The sequence below is a fragment of the Hypanus sabinus genome, chromosome 4 (genome assembly GCF_030144855.1).
Source record: "Hypanus sabinus isolate sHypSab1 chromosome 4, sHypSab1.hap1, whole genome shotgun sequence".
In the NCBI taxonomy this organism is placed as follows: Eukaryota; Metazoa; Chordata; class Chondrichthyes; order Myliobatiformes; family Dasyatidae; genus Hypanus; species Hypanus sabinus.
In genome coordinates this window covers 172,447,084-172,466,986 of record NC_082709.1, presented here as the reverse complement: position 1 = coordinate 172,466,986, position 19,903 = coordinate 172,447,084, and the positions used below count along the sequence as shown (strand labels likewise).

Genomic DNA, 19,903 nt, shown 5'->3' with positions numbered 1-19,903 from the left:
AATTATAATGTAATGTGTCAAACATTGAACCATTAGGCTACTTAGAATGTGATTAATTAGAGTTAGCAAAATCTATTTTAACACGTATTCTCAAGTTATGTATCATATTTTAATGGAATCTGTTGAATATATAATGCAGAAATGAAATTCAGTTTGCGTATCTTTAAGCACTTGGCCTCTTCTATCTTCTAATAAACTTGGACCAAATCTCAGCTTCTTTTGAATAGAACAATGGTTTGTGGAAATTGCTGGGTTCTGCTCCCATTGGAATCTAATTGTATGCTTTTAGGCAAGCTCTGGATCTGTACTGAAAGCTGTTCTGTTTATCACCTTATTTTAAGATTTCTTGCTTTAACGATTTATTATTTTGTTGCCTCAGATGACAAATTCCGATCTATAATAGATGATGCTTGGTGGTTTGGGACAGCATTGAGTCAGGAGCCATTCCAGGCAACATATCCAGATAGTCATTTCCAGTGTTACACTGTTTGGTAAGTTGGAAGAAACCATATATGAACTCCAAAGCCCATTCCTGTTAAGCGTAAGCTGAAAAGGTTTTAATCTATAGTAACAAGTGTATCATTGTGAAAGTTTTCTGATAAAGCCTTTACAAAAATAAAAATCATAATTCAAAGTAATCCTCAGAATAGAAAATGTTAAAGTTATAGTGAGCAGTTGGTTCCTAAAGTTTAATTTCAAGAAATAGTACCTTTGAATTATGTAGATAATTAATAAAGAAGGATGAATTGCCCAGAAGTTGTACACTTGCTATATGTACTCAATGGCAAAGCAACCTCCTATCCCAGTTATCCTGTTTTGCTCACTTTTCTCCACCTGCGACAATCATTGTGGCTGACAGCAGAGGTCTGGACACAGCTCAGACATCAGGATACTGCCTTCACATCGGGGGATAAGACAGCTCTCAGGTCAGCAAGAACTGTGCTTTCCCGTGCCATCAGGAAGTCAAAATGGAATTATTCTCAGATAATATACAGCCATTTCTGTGACACCAGAGACATGAAGTGCATATGGCAGGGCATTCAAACCATAACAGATGACAAGTCCACTCTGAGTCAACAACATTGAAGCTTCTCTTCCTGAAAGGCTGAATGTCTTTTGTGGTAGGTTTGGTGCACGGAACGATGTGGTGCTGAGGAAGGCTCCCCTCCCCCTGATGAGCAGGCACTCTGTCTGGCTGCAGCTGATGTAAGGAAGACCTTGGCTAGGGTCAACCCATATAAGGCTGCGGGGTCAGATAACATGCTTGGGTGCTGAGGGGCTGTGCGGCCCAGGTATCAGAGGTTATAACAGTCCTCTTCAACATCTCTCTGACCCACTTGGGCTTTAAGGTGGCCACCATCATCCCAGTGCCCAAGAGAGTGACAGTAACCTTTCTCAGTGGCTCTGACCTCAACAGTAATGAATGCTTTGAGTAGTGGTTATGGGTCGCATTACATCCCATCTTCCTGTCCCATTGGATTCTTTCCAGTTCACTTATTGTGTGAATTGGTCCACTGATGCCATAATCTTTGCCATCTGACTCACCTGGAAATTGCCGTCTAATATGCCAGATTGCTGTCTTATCAATTTCAGCTTAGCATTTAATATGATTGTTTCTCAGAAGCTGGTGGGTAACCTGTTCTCTTTGGGTGTCAACACCTCTCTTAGTAACTGGATCTTAGACTTCTTGACAGAAAAGCCAGTCCATCATTCATTGACAAAAACATCTCTAGCTCTATCACAATGAGCACCAACAGTCCTAAGACTCCGTGCTCAGTCCACTGCTGTTCACACTGCTGACATATGACTGCATTGCTAGATTCAATTTAAGCTGAATCATTAAATTCACTGACAACACAACAGTGGTTGTCTTCTTCAGCCATGATGAAATGGTGTACAGAGAAGAGTTAGAGCAGCTTGTAGAATGGTGCGAGCACAACAACTTGAGTCTCTGTGGACAAGAACAAAGTGATGATTGTGGACTTTAGGAAGTTGGAGGCTGACCACTGTTCACTGCACATAACAGGCAATCTCACCTGGTTGCACAACACTACCTTTTTTGTCAAGAAAGCACAGCAGAGTCTTCACTTCTTGAGATTGAGGCAAGTGAGGCGCACCACCACCTCATTCTAATTAATTTTTACAGGAGCACCATTGAGAGTGTCCTGACCAGCAGCATCACCATCTAGTATGAGAACTGCAAAGCACAAGTCCCTACAAAGTATTGCGATGACTGTTGAGAGGATCATTGGGATCTTGCTTCCACCCACCAAAGATATTCATCAGTTGTGTCGAGTTCTCAGGGCCCTTAACATTGTTAATGATCTCTCCTATCCATCCAACAGTGAGGAGGTACTGTTGTGTTAGGACAAGAACTGTTAGGATGGGAAACGTCTTCCCCCACAAGTCATAGCTTTCTAAACCTTTCCAATCAATGTACCTGTCCATCTGTGTTTTTTTTTAAAGGGTGTTATTGTAACTGCCTTAGTCACATCCTCTAGCAACTTCCTCTATACAACATATAACAATTACAGCACGGAAACAGGCCATCTGGGCCCTTCTAGTCTGTGCCGAACGTTTACTCTCACAAGCTTGTTCCACATAGATACTCACCTATCTTAAAGAAAAATGTTGCCCCCAAGTTCTTCTTCAGCTTTTCCCTTTTCAGATTATGCCTTCTTGATTCTTAACTCTGGGGGGAGGGACAAACGACTGGGAGCAGGATTCAACCTATCTATGCCATGTATGATTTTATTCACTTCTATCATCTCTCAGCTCTTCTGCTCCAAGGAATAAAATCCTAGTCCGCCCTGTATCTCTATAATTTAGTCCCTCAAGTCCTGAACAGCATCCTTGAATCTTTTCTGTGCTCTTTCCCATTTATTAACTTTTTAAAGCAGGATGACCAGCACTGAACACTATCACAAGCATCCTATACATCTGCACCATTACCTCCCATTGTTTACATTCAGTACCCTGACTCTTAGAGGCCAGTATACCAAAAACTGGCCTCACCACCCTGTTCTCCTGTGATTTCACCTTTGTGAACCAAGTACTCCAAAGCCCTTCTGTTCTACAGTATTCCCAGGACCCTGCTGTTCACTATGAAAGTTTTACCTGGATTCGATTTACAAAATGCAATGCCTTGCATCTATCCAAATTAAACTCCATTTGCCATTGCCCACTTCCTCAGTTGATTGAAATCCCTCTATAAATTTTGATAACCTGCACGGTCAACTATACTACCTTCGTGATACTTGCAAAGTTAATCACCATGTCCTGTAATTCTTATCCAAATTCTTGATTGAGATGACAAATAAATATGGAACCAGCACCAACCCCTGAGGCACACTACTAGTCTCAAGCTCCAGACTGAGAAACAACCTTCCACTATCACTCTATTTTCTACTTTCAAGCCATTTGTGTATCCAGCCAGCCAGCTAGCTCTCTGCATATCATGCAATCTAACCTTACAGAGCAGCCTAACATGTGGAACCTTATCAAAAGCTTTTCTGAAGTCCATATAAACCACATCTACTGCCCTGTCCTCATCAACTTCTTGGTCTCCTCATCACAAGCTCAGTTAAACATGATCTCCCATGCACAAAAGCCATACTGACTCCCAATAATCAACCCTTGCCTTTCCAGATATACATGGATCTTATCCTTTAGAATCCTCTCCAGTAATTTATCTACCATGGATGTTACATTTACTGGTCTAGAGTTCCCATGTTTTTCTTTGCTTCTACCTTGATAATCTCCAACCTGATGGCATCAATGTTGATTTTTCTAACTTCCAGTAACTACTTGCCTTTATTTTTCCTCATTCTGTGGCCCCTACCCTGCCTCGCTACCAGCCTTTTGTTCCCCACATCTTTCCCTTTATTCCATAGTCAATTGTAATCTCCTTTCAGATTCAGTCTTCTTCAGCCCTTTGCCTCTTCTACTCATCACCTCCCAGGTTCTCGTACCATTCCTTCTAATCCCCTTCCCCCACCCATCCACCTTCCCCCTTTCACATGGACCTCTTATCTGCTAGCTTGCGTTTCTCCTCCCCCTCCCCCCCCCCCACCACCTTTTTATTCAGGCCATTCCCATTTCTGATGAAATATTTTGGTCCAGTATGCTTGCTTACTGTTAGTTTTCATCCATAGATGCTGTTTGACCTGATGAGTTCCCCTAGATTTTTATTTGTGTTGTTTAACCTGATTTTAGTTTCCTTTTCCTAGCTCTCCCCATCCAAGTAATTTAAGAGGATATCGGCATCTTTGGTTTTTAGCTACTCTGCAAAAAATGATAAATCACCATCTTCCTTTATCTCATTGCTCTCCAAGAAGGATGAATAATTTATTTTCTGTCGTTTTACAGATATTGTCTTTTGTATACTACTATTCTGTCATAGTTTAAGGAACCTTCCATTTGCTATTAAAATGTTTTATAATCAATATAGTTGCCTTCTATCAGAAAATGTTGCAACTGTTGAAAGAGAAACAGTATTTCAGGATCTCCATTTAACTAGGAAATGGAAAAAACTAGTTGGTTTCAAGATGTGGAGAAGGTGGGAAAGAGATGGACAGGACTGAAGAAACAGCATCTGTGGATGGAATCTAACTGTTCTGGGCAGAGACTAAGGAATGTGTAAGGGCCACCCAGCGTTACCTTGGTAATGCATTGTAGAGGTCACTCAGTTGACAGTTTAATGGGGGCAATTAAAGAAATTAAACAAAAGCTATGAAACAGCACATCTTCCATCAGGTCATTTTGTTGCCCTACAACTGTGGATAATTTGTTTTCTTTGTCTGTATTAGAACAGGTCATTAATGTGGTACATCATCCATCTTATAACCTTTGTTCGTTTTCTTTCTAACTGGATAATCTCTACTACATATCCTATGGCAATCCCGCCCTCATCCTAACATGGGCATTTTTTTTGTCCTTTATTTTTCTCAGCAGTTTAACACCATGTTCTCACTTTCCTAGTTTTGAACATAGGTCTTTGAAATTAAGTTTTCACTTGGTTTCTGTTTCCACAGATGCTGCCAAACCTACTGAATGTTTCTGGAATTTTCTATTTCTGTTTCAGATTTTCACTCTTTAGGTTTTTTTAGTTTTTAATTTACTGTGTTTTTTGTTTTGCCTTAGGCACTATCAATTTATACATTGTGATCGCACAGTGAAATAATCAGTAAATCAATTTATTTTGAGGGATAAATGAGGATACTTAGAGAACTAATAAACAACAGTATTCTTTCATTCTGAAAGTGAAACTTCAGGCAATATAGAATTTAATTATCACTTTGAGAAATATGTTCATGATTTGGTGTGGGAACTCGTGACTATACCTTGCATTTTAAAAAGGAACATATGAAAGCTTTGAAAGAGATCAGCACTTATCAAGATTTGTGATCAATAACTTGCTTTTCCATTTTGTCTCTAAAGCTGGGAGAATAATGAAATTGAGAGGCTCAGTCCTTGGGATATGGAACCCATTTCTGAAAATGGTAATTATCTAGAATCATATGCTAAAGTTGTTAGTTAAGCCTTCCATTGTAGATGTATGTTAATCAATTTCAAGTGATATTTTACAGGAATTATGTTAATAGACTCTGAAAGAAAAATGACCTTAACATTTGGCTAACAAAATTGCCTATAATACATGAAATAAGAGATAGAAACATGGAAAAGATACAGCACAATACAGGCCCTTTGGCCCACAAAGTTGTGCCAAACATGTCCCTACCTCAAAAATTGCTAGGTTTACCTATAGCCCTCTATTTTTCTAAGCTCCATGTACCTATCGAAAAGTCTCTTTAAAGACCCTATCGTATCCGCCTCTACCACTGTTGCCGGCAGTCCATTCCACGCACTCACCACTCTCTGAGTAAAAAAAACTTACCCCTGACCTCTCCTCTGCACCTACTCCCCAGCACCTTAAACCTGTGTCCTTTTGTGGCAACCATTTCAGCCCTGGGGAAAAAGCCTCTGACTATCCACACGATCAATGCTTCTCATCATCTTATACACCTCTATCAGGTCACCTCTCATTGTCTGTCGCTCCAAGGAGAAAAGGCCAAGTTCACTCAACCTATTCTCATAAGACATGCGCCCCAATCCAGGCAACATCCTTGTAAATCTCCTCTACACTCAATGTTCATTATTGTTTTTAAAATGGCTTGAATTGTGTAATAATCAAACCAGAAAATGCAGAAAATACGCAGGTCAGGCAGCATCTGTGAAAAGAGAAACTGTTAACATTTTGTGTCCGGGGATCTTACTCAACTCCAGTTCTGATTAAATATCCTAGAGCTGAAAGAGTTAATATTACTCTTTTTACAGGTGATCTGCTGAGTGTTCCCAGCATTTTCTGTTTTATTTTTCAGATTTCCAGAAAAGGATTTTTTTTCAATTTCATTTACTCTTGAAATGTGGATTTTTTTTTACATGATCTAACATTATTTGGTAATTTAATCTTTAGTATCGAACCATGACTTTGGCATGTTATTTCTGCTGTCTGATAATAGCATATAAGCAGTTCAATATAAAATATTTCAGAAGGGATGAAATTTATATGAATATTTGGATTATGGAGAGGCAATCTGCCTTGTGTGCATCAATTTTGGTGAGAGGTGAGGTAAACTGTAATTTTAATTTGCGACTATTACCATATCTATCTGTGTGATAACTGTCCTACATATCAGTTGAATGTTCTTAACATTCCATGGCACAAGTAGTTATATTTAGTCAAAAACTGAAAATGCTGGAGGTATTAAGCAAGTAAAACAACATTGTTGAGGACAGAAATATTCAGGGATCTGATGAGAGGAGAGACTACTTGAAATATTCAGTAATATGCTCCAAGGGAATTTAATATGCCAAATGGAGGACGATGTATGTTGGTCACAAATGTATGTTGGCATTGTTGGAATGATGGTGGAGGTTGTAGATATCGGAGTGGTATTGGGACACAGAAAAGGAATAAAAATGACGTGACTGAAAGCTTAGGGCCATCTTGGTGAAATGAACAGAGGTGTTCTGCCCTCAATCTGTCATTGGTTTCTCGAGGAGACCTCCATTGTAAGCACTAAATACAATGCACTAAATTGGAAGATGTGCAATTCAATTCCTGCTTCACCTGGAAGGATTGATTAAAAATTCCTGAATTGTGGAAAGAAATTAAACAGTAGATCAGTGACAAACATGAGAAAGCCTGCAGTTGCTGAAAATTCAAAGCAGCAACACACAAAACACTTGAAGAACTCAGCAGGTCAGACAGCATCTATGGAAAAGAATAAACAGTCCCTGTTTTGGGCCAAGACCCTTCTTCAAGACCAACAAGAAAGTGGGTAGATGCCAGAATAAAAAAGGTGGGGAGAGGGAAAAAGGCTAGCTGGAAGGTGCTGGTGAAGTCAGGTGGGTGGGAAAGGTCAATGGCTAGAGAAGAAAGAATCTGATAGGAGAGGAGAATGGACCATAGGAGAAAGGGGTGGAGGAATGGACAGCGAAGAAATAGGCAGGTGAGAAGAAATGAAATTTCAGAATGGGGAATGGTGTTTATGAGGGGATTGTATTTGTCAACAAGAAGGAGAAATTGATATTCATGCCATCAAATTGGATGGTACCCAGATGGAATATAAGGTGTAGCTCTTGTATCCTGATGGTGGCCTCATCTTAGCACAAGAGGAAGCCATGGGTTGACACATCAGAACTGGGTTGGGAATCAGAATTAAAATATTTAGCCACCGGGAAGTCAGGTGTTGTTGCATCTTCCGCAAATATGTAGTAGAGTGCTGTATGAAGGGGAATAGATGACTTTTTAATGTGGTTATATGTTTGTTTCAATTTGTGTATTTTTTCTCTTGTATCCAGCTGCTGAGTCTTAAACTAATTGCTATCTTGACAATTTTGTGATCTATGTTATAAGCATCCCCTCTTTCATTCTTCACATCAATGCAACTCTGTTTCTTTGAGTTTTGATGGTGGGTCATTGAAACCATAAGATATAGGAACAGAATTAGGTCACTTGACCCATCAAATCTGCTCCGCCATTTCATCACGGGTGATTCATATTTTTCTCTCGGCCTCAATCTCCTGCCTTCTCCCTGTATCCCTTCATGCTTTGACCAATCAAGAATCTGTCAACCTGTGCCTTAAATCTACATAAACACTTGGCCTCTACCACTGCCTGTGGCAAAGAATTCCGCAGATTTGCCTGTCTTTGGCTAAAGAAATTCCTCCTCAACTGTTCCAAAAGGAAACACTCTATTTTGAGGCTGTGTGATCTGGTCTTAGGCTCTCCCACCATAGGAAACATCCTCTCCCCATCCACCCTATTTAGGCCTTTCACCATTTGATAGGTTTCAATGAGGTCACCCCTTTTTCTGAATTGTAGTGAATACAGGCACAGAACCATCAAATGTCTTCATATGACAAGTCCTTCAATCCTGCAATCATTTTTGTGAGCCTCCTTTAAACCCTCTCCAGTTTCAGCACATCCTTTCTAAGAAAAGGAGGCCAAAATAGCTCAGAAAACTCTTGAGTGAGGCTTCACCAATGTTTTATAAAGTCTCAATGTTACATCCTTGACACTGTCTATTTCCATCTGCTGCTGCTTGACTTTGTGAGTGTTTCCAGCATTTTCACATTCTGTTTGGATTTGTGGCATCTGCAGATTTTTGCTATAGTTATTTGTGACCTTTTTATGTCCCTGTTCATTTTAGCCCAGTATCCTGATGATCCAAGTGCTGGTGTTTCTGTGACTGTGGAAGAGCTAGAAGCTCTGCTGTACAAACCTCAAGAGGGAGAATGGGGTGACAGATCAAGAGATGAAGAATGTGAACGCATTATCAAGGGCATTGATGATGTTCTGACACTTGGTAGGTTTAAAAATGCATTTATGTTTTGGGGCTACAGCTTAATTGTCGGTGCTTAATTATCACTGCATCAAGTGATAATGTGATATTGTCTAAGTATCCACTTCTACATATAATTGAGACATTTTATTTAACAGAAATAGCAGCTCCCTTTAATGCACCTGTGGACCTTCGTGCATATCCTACATACTGCATGGTGGTTTCTTACCTCACTGACCTCAGCACTATCAGAAAGAGATTGGTCAATCGGTTTTACAGGTATATGATTTTTTTCCCTAAAAAGAAATGTGAGATTATATGAATATGAGAATATATCTGTGTAATATTATTTTAACTTTTAAAAATTAGAGCTCAAAATTAGTGCTATAGCTTTGTTAACTTGGTATATTTAAAGTTTATTTAATGGATGGAATTTCAAAATGAGCATCTACAAGTGAAATTATGTTCCATTTTTAGGTATCTTTAAATGATGCATTTTGACATTATTTTTTGCATTCAGATTTAAAAATAAAACATGTTTCTTGCATTTGGCATGATCTTTTAATGCAACATTCTGAAGTGAAATGATTAATGAGATATTAAACCTAATGATACATTTAATGTTGTGAAACCCATGAATAACAGCATATTTTTCTTTTGGATGTTTAGGTGATGTTTAGGTCTTCAGCAACAATGTCAATGACTCTCATAATAAATCTATCACAGCTTGCTTCCAAGCTTGCTGTTCCTCCTAGACAGATCAAGTTAACTGTTACCTAATTAATTGTCATGATGTGCTATTACTTGACCTTTTATGAATGAAGTAAAGGTGAAAGATATAAAAATATAATTGTTTTAATGGAATGTTATGTGGAATGAGGAATGAAGAGAAATGTGAACAAAATTGCTGTCAAGAACACTGATTGATGGGGTATATATAAACTTGGTAGTCCAGCATCTACACAATAGACTGGAAAAACTGAATTAGAATCCCAGCCTTGACTAGAAATAAAAGTGACCAGATTGTCTGTGTATGTGGAGGAAGGGAAAAATACCACCCATTTATATTTGCATAATCTTGCTGAAGTTTTGAAGTAAACTTTATATAAAGTGGCTTTTAATTAGGGGGATTCAAGAAGTTGGTTTTCTCTTTTTGTTGCATTAGTATCACCACTATTTAGAACTAGAGACAATCAGCTATGAACTCCTTCAATATGCACTGCAATTTCATTTGCCATATACATAAAGGGAGTGTGGAAGCTTAGTTAAATGTTCTACACAACTTTTTTAAAAATGCTGATTTTAAATAATTAAATAATGGCAATGATTTCTATCTGCTTAAAATCAATGTTTAATTTTAAATGGAAATATTTCATTTAGTTATAACAGTGCTTCTATATTGGTACTTGACTGTTGAAGAGAAACCTTAGTACCCAACGTTTTTATAATGTTCTGCATCTTGCAAAGTCATTATGTTGAAGAAGAGTTATTATTTATGGCTTGTGATATAATTTGCAGGAGGATCACTGCACTTGTGTGGGAAGTGAGGTATTTAGAACACAATGCGCAAACTTTCAATGAACCAGACAGCCCTATTGTTAAATCAGCCAGAAGAATCACTGATCTACTTCTTAAGTTCATTGAGTGAGTAAACCACTTTTTTTCCATAAACATCACTCAAAGATTCAAATTATACTTTGAAATTGTAATTCAAGAATTTGCAAATTATACAGTCAATAATTAAAGTAAAACCAGTGCACTTGTATTCTCTAGGGAAGGAGCTGTTCTAATGTTGTGAAATCTATTCCTCTTCTGTCTGCACAGAAGTTGCCTAGTAATGGCCTCTGAAAAGAACAATTAAGTTGCTCAGTTCAGAGCAGGTTACTTGAATCATCCACTTGATAAAAAATTCTTTTACAGTATGGGAGGAGTCATTGTAACCTTGTATGGGTTAATCAGTGTTATCATTTTTAAATTATAGGTTTTTCTAAAATACACATTTGGATAGATGATCATCACTGATAATTGATCACTTTCCTAAGAATGCATATAGATACTTAAAACTCTCCTTGTCCCATCCACCCCATAATGTGCTGGTTAGGCACAGGAGTACATTCAGCCAGGGACTCATTCCACCGAGATGTGACACTGAGCGTCATAGGAAGTCATTCCTACCTGTGGCCATCAAACTTTACAACTCCTCCCTCGGAGTGTCAGACACCCTGAGCTAATAGTCTGGTCCTGGATTTATTTCCACTGGGCATGATTAACTTATTATTATTTAATTATTTATGGTTTTATATTGCTATATTTCTTCACTATTCTTGGTTGTTGCGGCTGTAACGAAACCCAATTTCCCTAGGGATCAATAAAGTATGTCTGTCTCTCTGTAAACTGAATGACACCATCATCAATGGAGACCAAGGAATGTTAAATCTTGGCACATCATCTGTGAGTTTACAAGAGTGGAAGAGTTCAGGCAGTTTCTATGTGATTTGTGTAATCAGTACCCTTCCAATTCTTCTCAAATCTAAATTGGAGTGACATTTTTGAGGATGTTAGTTAAAGCACTTAATATATTGCTTTGCTGTAATTGTGAAATAGACAGCAATGTCACATGCATGGTTGTTAGACGAAGGATTAGTGACTCTTTTTGTTGTAACAGGACTCGTGCAGAACACTTGAACTACTATTGCAGGAGTTTTGACTTTTGTTTAGATTAATGTAAGGGGCAAGTGGAGAAATGGTACTAAAGTAACTGGAATTTGTATTTCTCCGGATTCTTTAATGTCGTAAAATGTCCCAAAGTTCTTTATTCCTTCAGCAGTCAACTCCAAGCCAAATAAAGCGTTAATCTAAAGACCGGACTTAAAATTGAGTTGTTGTTGGGGGGAGGGGTGCTGGGTTTAAGCTGAAGAACTTGAAGGCAAAGTGGAAAGTTTAATTTCCATCATATGCAATTTAAATTCAGTTAATTATCTAGAATTTAAAAAGAATCGTCTTGTTATTGATAATCACAAAACCACCATACTATAACACAATTCCATCCGATTCCCTAATATCCTTCAGGAGAGAAAATAAATCGATCTTGTATGGGCTGATCAATTATCTTGTAATAGTATTCAAAGGGCTATGACTCAAAAGAGGGACTAAGAGGTTGCTCTTAGCTAACTTCTATGGTAGATCAGATAAACCAGATGGACCTTCATGCATCAGCATAGACACCAATTTAAGATAAAGTTGCTCCTGACCCCAGTTGATCTCAAAATCCGTTTAGTCATGTGGACTGGCATATAAGCTGGGAGAGTGTTCCATACTCAGTGAAACAAAATAATGGCCACAGATCTGTGTTGTTTTTTTTTACAGACAGCATGGTAGACTCTTGAATTGCTATTCTTATCCATTTGACTGGACAAATCCATCAGATGGAAAATGGAGGATATCAAGCAATAATTAGGTGCTGCATGCAGTGATCCATAGGAACAAGCAGTACCTTAGAGATAGAACTGACAATGTGTGCTCCTGAACCAGGCTGAATTCCAAGTTCAAAGACAAGTTAGCATTTTAGGATCTCCATTTACCTGGGTTTAAAGTTGCAGCAAAGATGGGAAATTAATGGACAGGACAAAGGAAACATCTGTGAGTGACTTAGGGCTAGCCATCTTTACCATGAGAATGTGTTGTAGAGATCATTCAGCCAATAGGTTAATGTGGGCAGTCAAGGAAGCAATTGACTTATTGTGGCATTACTGCCCAGGTAAGACTGTAAATGTGTTGAAGGAAGGTGATTATTGTAATTTGATCTAAATCATTCCAAGCTCAGAACAGCAATGGAGATAGTTACAGATGATTGCACAATGTTTAATTCTATTTGCAATTCCTCAGAAAATAAAGCGATTGTTCAGCAAGATCCTACGGCACTGAATATGAATTATTTATTTTTTAAGGAATATAACTTTTACTTTGCATTCACTATATGCAAGTTTTTCTACTTGCCACATGTTTTATTCCAGGAAAAGAGACTGTTATGATATTTTTGAGATTTGGAATACAATGGAGAATTGTTCAGTGGACTCCCAAGAAGAGAACGAGGTATTTAATGATATTAAATCATAACGTAGTTAACTGATTGTGGTTAATACTGTTAAAATTAAATTTTACATTATGTACTAATTAGTTAAAAGAAAACATGTCAAGAAATTACTGAAGCTCAAATGTTATCTGATTTTAGGGTGGTGCTACAACCAGTGTTGCAGGGACATCTACTCGGAGAGTGAGTAATATAGATGCTGATTTTGCTACTAAATATTGCATGATTATTAATCAAACTGGTAGGTTTAGGAGAAGCATGTCTCTACAATGGATTCCTTAAAAATATCAGTCAGGCTGCATGGAATCAGACCCCTTGGGCTCAACTAGTCCACGTAAACTGAGATTCCATCTAAACTAATCCCATTTGCATACATTTGGCCCATATCCCTCTCAACTTTTCCTAATTACTTTTTAAATGCTATAATGTACCTGCCTTTACTGCTTCAACTGACACTTTATTCCATATACTGATCATCCCTGGGTGAAAAACGTTGCACCACAAATTACTGTGAAACCTCTCCTCTTGCACCTTAAACCTGTACCCTCTAGTTCTTGATTCCCCAACCATGGGAACAAATGCTAAGCGCATATATCTTGTCTATGCCCCTCATGATGTTATACACCTTTACAAGATCATCCCTCATTCTCCTATGCTCTAGTAAAAAATTTAGCTTTTGAGGTGCCCTTCCCATGGAATACAGAATTTCTTCATTTTCACTGTGCTCTGGCAGCTGTGTTCTAGTTTATATTTGAGTACTGTGAAAGGAACTGGAGAACACAGGTGGCATTTTATGCTATCCATGTTGCTGAATGTAGACTTTAAACCAAATAAGTGGGGCAAAGGGGGCCATAGCACTCTTGTTAAGTTACTGAATTAGTACCTAGAGGTCTGAACCATTGATCTGGATTTACAGCTTGTATTCCATCACAGTAGCTAGAGAATTTAAATTAAAATGAAATATCGGCAATGATAGCCAAACTATTGGGTTATCTTTAAACAAAATTTCATCTGTTTCCTTAAAGGAAAGAAACTTAGCATCCTGTCTTATGGCTCATGTACATCAGCAGTCTTAGAGCAGTTTGACTGAATTTTAATTAAATTCTAAAAATTCTTGAGTTCAAGGATGAATAGTAAATACTGCCCTGGCCAGCCATGTCAACAATTAATGAAATCTTAAAAAATATAAATTTATATAATTTATAATATAAATTTTCATAATTAACATCTCTTTGATGTCATTTTCATTTCAAGGAAATATTTTTATTTTTGTTTCAAACATTGATAGTCTTGCTTGCAATTAAATAAATGGTTAATTAGAGCAATATATTCCATGAGAAAGCTCGTGGCTTCATCATTCTGGTAAAGAGTTGTCGGGCTTCTTTAACATCATTGTAAACACCGTTGTATTGGGTATATCCTATTACTCATGCACAAGTTCCTTTGTTTTTGATGCTTTGAGTGCTTAGATCTATTTTGTTCCTTTCAGAATCACCTGAGGCCTGAATTGGGTAGCAGTATGATTTGTGATGCCAATGCATGGAAATCTCAGTGCAGAAAACTGGTGGAGATCCTATTTCAGTGTGAGGATTCTGAACCATTCAGGCAGCCTGTGGACCTCGCTGAATATCCAGTAGGTTAATTCAGCTCTTCCATGCATGCTAATTGAAAGCTCTTTAGAGTAAACTTGATAAGTGTCTCAATAGCTTTTAAAGTATAAATTAATCCATCAAAGCACTGCATGTTTGGTGCAACAGAAGTCTAAATGCCAGATATACTTGTAATTTTGATTTATTTTACAACATCTCTTAAATGGCGTTTCCACCACCACCACCTCTGGCAGCTCATTCCAGATTCCAACTGCTCTTTGTGTGAAAGATTTACCCAATGTAACTCTTTTATCCTCCTCCTCAAATCACACCTATGCCCCCTTGTTTTAGAATACCCCACCAAAGGAAACAAGACACTGGCTGTGTGCCCTGTGCATGCCTCTCATATTTTCATCTGTTTCTATCATATCACCTGTCAGTCTCCTTTGCACCAGGAAATACAAACTGGGCCATCCATCCATTCTCTCTTAGAAATTACTCAAGCCCTTGAATCCAGACAACATCCTGTGGATCGTTTTTGCATCCTAAGTAGCCTAGTCATGTCCTTCCTATGGTGAGATAACCAGAACTGTGCACAATACTCTTGAGTGTGGCTTTAAAAATGTTTTGTGCTACTATAACCTAACATCCAACTCACTGCCTTTACCAATGAAAGCAACTGTGGCTTTCTCATTACACTGTCTACCTGTGTTCAAATTTTTTAGGGATCTACTTCTACCCCAAGGTCTTACTATTGAAACACACTTTCCCCATTTCTAATAGTCATATGAAAGGCTCCTTTTTTTTGGAATTAGTAACGAAACAAGCATACTGTGACTTCTATTTCAGAAATACTTACTTACTGTACAATATTCAGCCTGGTTTGAAAGATTTTTGAAAAAAAAATCTTCTTTAGCCATTCTTTTTCAGGGAGAATAGCCTTCAAATTCAGCATTTTAAAAAACTTTACAAAATACTGTACTTACTGGAAATTGAGATGTGTTGAAACTTTTGTTCTTGTTACCAGAGAAGTAAATCATCCAGAATGTACTGGCCGAAGTATGCATTTTTTTTTGCCTTGCTATTTAAATTTTTCCATTAAAAAAAAAGTTGCATTGAAAATGAATATATTACAGATTGAGCACTCCTTATCCTAAATACTTGGGGCCGGAATTGTTTCAGATTTCGGATTTTTTGGATTTTGGAATATTTGCATCTCTATAATGACATACTTTAGGGACTTTAGGGATAGCACTCAACTCTAAACAAAAAAGTCCATTTACATTATATATACAGCTTATATATGTGCTCTGAAGGAATGTAATATTTTTACTAGCTATCACTACCTCAGCTGCCCAGGTGAACAGTCAGTGTCTGTTTGACATTGCCATCCTTCCTGACTCTGAATGTATGTTCTACTGGTAAGCAATCTTTGTCTTACAGTTGTTCATCATTCACATACTGATAGAGCTGTTCAATGTGTTAGATTTTCATCAGTGATGATCTTGGAAAGCTCATCAATGTATTTCTCTGTTGCTTTGTGACCAGCAGTTGCTTTATCAATACAAATCTTTAAAAATTTAATGCTGAGCCTTTTCTTAAATTTCTGTAACCAGCCTACTGAATATTTACAATTACTTTTAGTTTGTCGTGATGGATCTTTGCTTGTTTCATGATCAACATACTGTTAAGCAGCAAATATTCACTTCATGCAGTATCTTCCTATTTTTCATTAATTTCTTTTATGTGAGGTCACTTCTCAGAACCATCTGTAGTGCGCAGAGACCTGCTCATTGCTTGGGAGCCTTCCCAGTGCCTTGTGGAATTTTTCATTTGTGACATGTCAGCATTCAATATTTTTAGATTTGGAGGTTTTCGGGTTTTGGAATTTTGGGTAAGGGGTGCTCAATCTATAGTGTAAAGAAGGAGGAATTGTAGACTTTCCTAAATTTTGATTATCTGATTAATACTTAGGACTACAGAGATATTATACACACTCCAATGGACTTGGGAACTATAAAAGAAGCATTGGAAATCGAAAATTATGAAAGTCCAATAGATTTTTGCAAAGATGTGCGATTAATCTTTACTAACGCTAAAGCTTATTCCCCAAACAAAAAGTCTAAGGTAAGCTGAATGAACTTTGATATTTGATTGTGATAGACATTTGCGGAAACTGTCCTTAAATTTTCAGGAAGATAGTTGGGGTTTCCTTTGTTTATTTGGGACATTATGCTGCTTAATTGGGACAGGAGTCTATTGCGGAACAGTTTCTAACAAGCATCAGTTACGCGAAGTTGTGTGGCCATTAGACACTACACTGTGCTTGGACTGAGCCATTTGTAAATGATATCAATTGCTTATGTTTGAGTTCAAGAAGGAGTGATTTTGTCACTGATAGTTTGCAAGAAATAAGCAGTAAGACTATTCAGAACTGTTCACTGCATTTTTAAGCAGTCAAGCTTTGAGATGCCGGAAATGACTGGGAGTGAAAATGAAATGAGTTCACTACTTCAAGTTAGGAACTATATAGAATTTGAAGGTATTGACAGTTATCTTGAATGTTACAATGGAAATGAAGATTGGGAGGATGCAATCATCAAAAGCATTGTATAAAGGCAGTACGTTATCTGAACTAGGTTTCTGCGCTAATTTTGTTCATTTTGTTTCACAGGTATCTGTACTGGGATTGTTGTTGTTTGTCATATATGTAAATAATTGGGATAAAATTGTGGTTGGGTGGGTGAGAAAGTTTGTAAACAACAAAAAGATTAGTGCCATTATAGGAAATTGCTGAAGGGTGCAGCAATTTTTAGATCATTTGCAGATATGTGCAGAGAAGTGGTAAATAAAATTTAATCCTGCAAATATGCACTTTGGGAGAGAACATAAAGGGAGAGTATACAGAAAATGGCAGGATCCTTACAGCATTAATGAACAGGGGGATCTTGGGTCCAGGTACTGTACTTGGTTTCCTAGAAGTGGCTGCACAGTTTGATAGGATGGTAGCGAAGGCATATGGCACTTGAACTAACGCTTCATTAGTTGAGGTATTGACTTCAACTTTATAAAACTCTGGTTAGGCCACATTCAATTCTGGTCACTTCATTGGAGGAAGGAAGTGGAGGTTTTGGAGAGAGTGCAGGATGCTGCCTGGTTTGGTTGGACAAGCTGGAGCTGTTTTCTCTAGATTGGTAGAGGATGAGGAAAAATTTGATGGAAGTTTATAAAATTATGCAAAGCCCAGACAGACAAGATAGGCAGTATCTTTTCTCCAGTACTCAAATATCCAGTACCAGATGGTATGTATCATGCACTTAAAGTGAAAGGAAAAAGTACAAATGAGATGTGGGAACAAGTTTTTTTTAAAAACTGGGTTGGTGAGGCTTGGAATGCACCGGCAGGACTAGTGGTAGAGGCAGATGGCATAGGAGATTCTTGGGTAGACACATCAATAAGCAGAAGAGGGAGGGCTATGGTATACGCATAGGGAAGAGGGGTTAGATTAATTAGTGATCAATGGTTTAACACTGCTGTGGGCTGAAGAGCCTGTGCTATACAGTTCTTTGTAGAGAGGCCATTTGGCAGAATGGGATCCACAGCCCTTCCCATGAGAAGCACTCCATTTGGCCCATTCCCCTATCATTATTTTCGAGTCCCCTTGCAACTTAATCTTTCAAGCATACAGTTAACACCCCTTTGATTCTTTTTGCTACCTTAATTACACTAAGGTTAGTTGCATACTGTAAATTATCCCTACCAAAACATCGTTGGGTTGAAGAAGGAGGTTAAGAGTATCTGGAGGAAACCCACTTGATCATCAGGGAGAAAATGCATATACATAGCATCTCAAATCTGGATTGAAGTTGGTTATCTAGAATTGTGAGAGCTTATCTGTGATATTGATTCTTCCTTTTGAAAGATGGTTCTTCCATATTTTTGGTTCACATGCATAAAATAACTTAAAATGAGCTCCATAATAATAGGATCCATATTTGTTATGAATTGGTACTTAAAAGAAAGTTTAAAAATACATTGATTTTAAAAGAATATGATGATTAATTCAATTACAATATTAGTGCTATAATTCATGTTTTTTTAAAAGAAAGTAATCTGTTTCTCCCAACGAATAGATATATAGCATGACTCTGAGACTGTCTGCATTTTTTGAGAACCAGATTCGAAAAATCATCTCTGATTATAAAACTGCTCAAATGTACAATAAAAGGAATCAGCACAAATGGAGATGTAAGAAACGGATACACAGCTCTGATGCCTCTAGGTCAAGCAGTAGAGCATCCAGGTATGATAAATGCAGTGCAGTATTTTACTTAGACAGATAATTACAAAGAATAAATCTGTAATCAATTTTTTAAAAATTCCATAGAAATATTTGAGCTGTGTCACCAGGTGGGCTGAGGAGTATTCTATTACACCAGTATTTGGAGCAATTTTAGTGAAACTCATTACTCCATTTTATGGGGTAAGTAGAAGGGATAGATTGGCTTTCACGTTTCGAATGGTCTGTAAGTTATTGGTAGGGTGATAAGTTCATTAACAGTAGTTAAAAGTAATGACTAGAATCATGTCATTCAAACTAAGGGATTTTAGTATTTTAATTACTTGCAACAATTATAACAGTGGCTATGCAAATCTGACAAAACTTGGTGGTTCATTATCTGGCTCAATGATGATGCTTGCCATGTTCCCTTCCCCTTCATTGGGATCCTGGTCCTTGCATGCCCATCCTGTTCATTAGTAACCCATTCCTGACTCCCTTGAAAATTTATAATCCTTTGAAACCTCTTTTTAGAAAATGAATTTAAAATGTTCTGGAGTATTAATAGAAATAGCATTCGATGGTCTGGAAATTATGTTGGTCTGGCATTACCAAAGCACTGAACATCCTGGATTAACCAAGTTTTACTCTATAATACCATAAATAATTTTGTCATTTGCAAAGGAGTGGAATATTCTGTTTGTAAATGATATGAATGTCAATGATGGCAGAATTTTTTTTTCATCAAATTTGGAGAGCTCACATTGTAATTAATCTATAGTTATTGGAAAGGCAATTTCTGATAGCCATGATAAAACAGCAGTGTATATGGAAAGAACTTTTAAATACAACATTTGGGGAAAAAAAAATCATCCAAGGATATTAAATGGAACACTTCAGATGTACAAAGGAGGATTTTGGAAGACTAACAATTTCTTTGCTTTAATAAGGGAATGTATAGCATCAATGTATTGTAATTTTTGCAAAAAGATTCCTTTCAAGTCCTTGTTTGAAGAATACAGTTTGCATGAATGCAAAACTTGAGAAAATAAGAGATATAATGTAGTGTTGATATACATAAGCATTTAGAGGTATT

The 19,903-nt window shown here is 37.5% G+C and overlaps 1 protein-coding gene across 5 annotated transcripts in view; it reads left to right on the top strand.

The window, feature by feature from the left end:
• Positions 1–19,903, top strand: part of LOC132393496 (bromodomain and WD repeat-containing protein 1-like) — a 158,105-nt gene that overhangs the window by 116,149 nt on the left and 22,053 nt on the right. For 4 of the 5 annotated variants that reach the window (XM_059968828.1, XM_059968825.1, XM_059968827.1 and 1 more), the window contains 10 exons: positions 380–491; positions 5,440–5,501; positions 8,718–8,873; positions 9,008–9,128; positions 10,368–10,493; positions 12,863–12,941; positions 13,081–13,122; positions 14,429–14,572; positions 16,503–16,655; positions 18,662–18,831. In XM_059968828.1, the coding sequence (XP_059824811.1) occupies positions 380–491; positions 5,440–5,501; positions 8,718–8,873; positions 9,008–9,128; positions 10,368–10,493; positions 12,863–12,941; positions 13,081–13,122; positions 14,429–14,572; positions 16,503–16,655; positions 18,662–18,831 (1,165 nt within the window). The remainder of the gene's footprint in view (positions 1–379; positions 492–5,439; positions 5,502–8,717; positions 8,874–9,007; positions 9,129–10,367; positions 10,494–12,862; positions 12,942–13,080; positions 13,123–14,428; positions 14,573–16,502; positions 16,656–18,661; positions 18,832–19,903) is intronic. The other variant, XM_059968826.1, reaches the window with a different exon arrangement.